Below are 5,381 nucleotides of genomic sequence, written 5' to 3' on the forward strand. Positions count from 1 at the left end.
ACCACTAAACAAACAAACAAACAAACAAACAAACAAATAAACATAGAAACAAACAAAAACACACGTCATGAAGCCTTGACACAGACACACAAACATGATCTTGAATGAACATCTTACACCCCTCGCAACACGCAAGGTACGGACACACAGACACACACATATATAGAACCACGCACACAAATGTATAAAAACACATTTCCTCCCTCAGTTTCTCTCTCTCACTCACACACACAAACACAGAAAGACAGGGAACAATTTCAGGATGACAATGGTGCAAGTGTCTTAGACACAGAGCTCTGGCAGCTGCTGTGGGTGAGGACAGAGAACATCTCATGAAAGCTCATCCTTGCTTCTCTAGTTTACACAATGATTATGGTGTCGTTGTGTAGCCAGGTAATCTCAGGTGTAAACACAAACTGTACGGCATCTTAGTATGACAGTTATTAGGTATTTACAGACATTGCTTGTGTACACATCTTATTTACAATCTTTATTTATATTTATCTTGTTATCACAGTAGGAGCCATGTTAAGAATAATGAACATGCAGGACAACCTACTTCTTTTCTACGTTAAATTAATATTCATTCGATCGTTCACACCAAACCTTCCATACATATTTCATTTGTCATTTTTTAAATGAATTTGCTGTTACGTGTACAGGTGCATGACTTGTCTGTCAACAAGTCTTCGGGGTCAGGCAGCGAGACAGGTGTCAACAGACAACAGGACCGATATCCCACCACCACGTGCATTGGCAGCGAGACAAGAATTCACTCACATACCACACAGATGCATGACTTGTCAGGCAGCGAGCCAGGTGTCAACAGACAACAACGACGACATCACACCACCACGTGAGGTCAAAGTGCATTGGCAGCGTGACAAGAATTCACTCACATACCACACAGATGCATGATTTGTCTGTGTCAACAAGTCTTTGAGGTCAGGCAGCTAGCCAGGTGTCAACAGACATTAGCACCGACACTCCACCACCACGTGCACTGGCAGCGTGACAAGAATTCACTCAGATACTGTATGTATTGCATCCTCTTCTCCAAACCACTGAGTGATGATACACTGAATGACTAAAATAACACACACACGCACAAACACACTGAAAACCTAGAACAATTTTATTAAAACTCTGTGTAACACACACACACGCGCAGGCACAAATACATACACATGATCCAAACATGCGACGCTCCGATGCATGAAGTACTTGTGTGTGTGTGTGTATGTTTGTTTATGGAGGATATTTGTGTGTTTATGATTTTTTTCTTGATTTTTATTCTCCTATTCCGTACAATGAAAAGAAGCCAAACATATTGATACTTTCTCTACATGGACCTTTTCATGTCTTGATATGTATGACAGAGGACAGCGGGAAAAACGCTGTCACCTCTAAGTTCATTCAGGGGAGGCAATTTCACAATTTAAGAAACTGGGGAGTTACTGCCCCTGACTTTCTACGTCCGAAGTTTATTTCCCGTGAAAGAAAGAAAATGAACAGCACCATCGAGCGAAGCAATTGTAATCTTGTGTTCGCTCCATGTGACACGAGGTTTTCTTGTTATCCTGGAAACCTGTCGGAGCGTGACGTAGTGTAACGGTCGTGATGAGCGGGTGTCATGACGTCACTTGTATACGGGGGCTACGTGTGTGTGCGACTATCTACCTGTGTGATAAATAAACACGTTAGAAAGTCTTGTGATAGTGTGTTAGTCACGTGTGTATGTAACTTTTAATTACAACGATGAGTCGTCATTGCTTTTAATCCTTGTGTCTGTCAGTGTGTACGCTCAATTTTTTGAGATTTCGCTTTTAATGCCAACAATGTCACGACAACAACAACCATACAAGAACAACCATCCCCCTAACCGTCGGCGGCGCAATAACCACCCCTCCCCCCACCTGCCTGCGAGACGTGTTGATGGTGTGTGGGGGGCACGTCAGTGACAACTCTGGTACGGGGAGGGCGCTGAAGGATCGTGTCTCCCAGTGCGGGTGATGAAGGAGGATATCGTCGAGGACGTGGCCACAGTCCGCTGTGACGTGGTGTGGGTGACGAATGGTCGGGCTGCTCGTGGTCTGGAAAATAAAGTCGTCGTCTGCATGGACCGTGTTGATGATGAGTCTCAGATGATCTATAAATGAATGAACATAAAATACATATCACGGTATCAATATTATTTACAAATGCCCCTCCAAAAGGCCATAAAACACCTAAGTATAAAACTCATACAATACACATAATATATACAAGCACCCATCCAAAATGACATCAAGATGAAGTGTTCGACACACTTTGTTGCTTTTTTTCCTCCCTCCACTTGCGGCCTTCATCAGTCACCTGATATGGCCAGCCATTCCCCTGCATACTTGTCCAAAGTGGCCATTGTGACATCGTTGTATCGTTTCAGTATGGGCTCTGGACCAAAAATTTTTTAAAAAAAGCAATGTTATGTGATTTGAAAAGAAATAGGTCTTAGCTTTAAAAAAAGCGTACAATATACACTAAGGAATTATCTTTGCAATTACATTAGTCTTAACACTGTTTGCTTAGGAGAAAATAGTTTTGGAGCAAGCAGATGCTTTAGCAGACTGTACAGTGCCTCTTTTGGTGTGCGGCCACCAAAATAGCTCAGATACAAAAAAATGTTTCGATCAACAAGTCTCCTTATACATATATAAAAATCACATCTGTGAGTCTTCTGAAGATGGTACATACAATGGGTGAGCTGATATGGTAAGGCAAAGTTTAACAAATATGTAAGGAGTAAACACTAACAGGTTACTTTTTACTCCTGGTTATTCTTTCGTGTCTCTTGGGATTGCCCTTACTGACAAAATCTTTCCTACATCTTACCATTCTTTGTCTGGTACCCTCCTCTGCCAAAGTATCGTTTAAGTTGATCAACTTCCTGCAGTGGAAAGAGGAAGGTATCTGGAGGGGCAGAAGTGGTATGGCTGGCAGCCACATTGCTTTGCTGGTCCACCTTCCGCTGCAGGATCTCTACGCCGTTCTGGAGTTCTTGTATCTTTTTGAAAGTTTTCTTAAAATAACTTGGAAGCATTTGTACTTAAAAAAAAAAAAATAATAATTTAGATTATCTTAATGCTGATATTTAAAATAACTGTAAGTACAAGGTAGTTACAAATATATATATATATCTCACATCCAAAAATAAAACAAATAAGCATTTCTAATTCTCTGAATGTAATAATTAGTTTAAGTAGAATCTTACAGTCGCTATCATATGGTGATGCAGGAATAGACCATCTGATGGTGGTGCCTAAAAGCAAAACGAAGTCTCTTAGTGCTGATAAATGTAGGTCTCTTAATGCACACCCATGATAAAAAAGCACTCTAATTCTCTAAATATAATCAATGGAAGTTCATATAAAACCTTACTGTCAGTAGCAACTGCTGAAGATGCTGCTGGTGTCAACTCAGAATATGTGATTTAGACCCCTAAAAATAAACCCAAAAAATATCAGTGCAAGTGTATTTAAGTGTACACACAATGAGATTACATCTTTAACTTGTGCATACATAAAGTAAAGAAAAAGGTACTTCTAATCCTAATTGGCATTTATGGCCTTTTTCAATTTAAATCTAGAAGAACCAATAGTTTTGTCCCATATAAGCCTCAAAAAACCTGTTCTCCATTGGCCCATCGGCCTGAACCCACAGGGTGGGTGGGGGGGAGTCCAAGATAGATGTCAGACCTTTTAGGGAGATAGTTCTGTGCCTTACCTGTCATTCCCTAAAAGGAAAACCATTTCAGTTTGATTAATTGCCAGCATTTTTATTTATTTTATTTTTTATTTATTTATTTTTTTTTTAGCCTTTGACTGTAGCCACATTACGAATCGTTTTGAAAGGGTTAGTGCATAAGTCACGTGACACACGTCTGGCTGTGTGGTCAGGCCTGACGAGAGGGGGGGACAGGGGGTCTGGTGTACCCGGGCCCGCGGCTGTCAAGGGGGCCCAGCCTTGGTCAGTGGATTTTTTTTCTTCTTCTCCTTTTCTTTTTCTTTTAAAGAAAGGTCTAAGGACAGAACACCCAAGCATTACACAGGCAGAAGTTGAGTTTCAAGTCTGTAGAATTGTAAACATACATTATATACTGGGAAAATAATTTACGATTACAAGTACAAGGGGCCCGGAGAGGTCGTCTGTCCCGGGGCCCGGGCTGGCTCTCGGCGGCCCTGTGTGTGGTTGGTTCATGTGACTAGAGCCTCGCTGACATAGCAAGAGGTCCACGAGTACCTGCGAGACATCAAGGTCTCTGCCTCCTGTGTGATGACTCACTCGAGATTGATATTTGTGTTTGATGTTGTCAACACTCATCTCTGTATGTATTATTACAGGTCAAGTCACGTGACATGCGGCTCCTCTACACTCTCCTCGTACACGTGCAAGCGATCACACACACGCACACATCCGCGCACCTTTACACCCTGAACGTACAGACACACACGAGACATCTATGCACTCAAGGACCAAATCATCATCATCATCATCATCATCATCATCATCATCATCATCATCATCATCACCACCACCACCACCACAAGTGTATAAAGACTCAGCTCAAACACGAGCAAGGTGAGCAAGTATGAAGTACACAACATCTTCTCTGAAGCTTAGTCAACATTTGGGTACACAACACAACCATGTTGACTTTTCTAAAAGTGAACAAAATAATTTATTTTATTAGTAATGTTAAAGTTATATGTAGTAACACACTGTAAAACGGTTATATTTTTTATTCAACAGGTAAATTACATGAAAGTGTTAAATAAAACAAATTTACTGAGCTTGAACTTTTTGTTCTCGCTTTTTCCGTTCCTTGTTTTTGTTACAGTTTGTTTACTTAAAATCCCTATAACTTTATATTGACATGTGATACAGACCTAAAATTTGAATGAAGTTTTCTTTATACATATTTAAACATTTCAGTGAGAGCTTTTTAAAAAGTAATTAGTGGTTTAGTAGTTACTAAGCTTTCAGTTTTTCTTTCCTCGTTTTCTCTGTTTCTTGTTTTGGTTAGAGACTGTTTACTTCAAAAGCTTATAACTTTTATTGACGAGAGATATAGTAATGTTATTTCTTCTTTCATAGTTCCTATATCATTCGTTTGTTTTCTTGTCCCTCATGTACTGTCCTTGTTTCGTTCATGTTCTTAGGCGCTTGTAGCATGCTCCTTTGGAGTGTGAGTATGCACTTTACAAATCTTGTATTACTATTATTATGTTAAATAGTTCTTCTACATGTTTAGTCCATGACTTTTTATTTTGTACATGAATCACTTCCCACATTCTTTAAAAATTACGTCCATGATTACAGATATGTTGTGCTGGACAACATTG

At 40.1% G+C, this 5,381-nt stretch overlaps 1 protein-coding gene across 1 annotated transcript; it reads right to left on the reverse strand.

The window, feature by feature from the left end:
- Nucleotides 1-867: 867 nt before the first annotated feature.
- LOC112569084 lies at nt 868-3,477 on the reverse strand. Its single transcript, XM_025246751.1, has 4 exons — nt 3,418-3,477; nt 2,872-3,084; nt 2,356-2,433; nt 868-2,149 (listed from the first exon to the last, which is right to left on the reverse strand). Exons 2-4 carry the CDS (start codon nt 3,077-3,079, stop codon nt 1,842-1,844), a joined length of 594 nt encoding a protein of 197 aa, XP_025102536.1. The 5' UTR covers nt 3,080-3,084; nt 3,418-3,477; the 3' UTR covers nt 868-1,841.
- Between the last annotated feature and the right edge of the window lie 1,904 nt (nt 3,478-5,381).

Source organism: Pomacea canaliculata, linkage group LG7 (genome assembly GCF_003073045.1).
Source record: "Pomacea canaliculata isolate SZHN2017 linkage group LG7, ASM307304v1, whole genome shotgun sequence".
Taxonomy (NCBI): domain Eukaryota; kingdom Metazoa; phylum Mollusca; class Gastropoda; order Architaenioglossa; family Ampullariidae; genus Pomacea; species Pomacea canaliculata.

Excerpts from the sequence above, each read along its gene's own strand:
- LOC112569084 (XM_025246751.1), bottom strand. The coding sequence starts at position 3,079 with ATGCTTCCAAGTTATTTTAAGAAAACTTTCAAAAAGATACAAGAACTC. Across the intron at positions 2,434-2,871 it reads AGGGTACCAGACAAAGAATG|AGCCCATACTGAAACGATAC; the intron begins GTAAGATGTAGG and ends TTTTTGGTCCAG. Across the intron at positions 2,150-2,355 it reads GGAATGGCTGGCCATATCAG|ATCATCTGAGACTCATCATC; the intron begins GTGACTGATGAA and ends ATTCATTTATAG.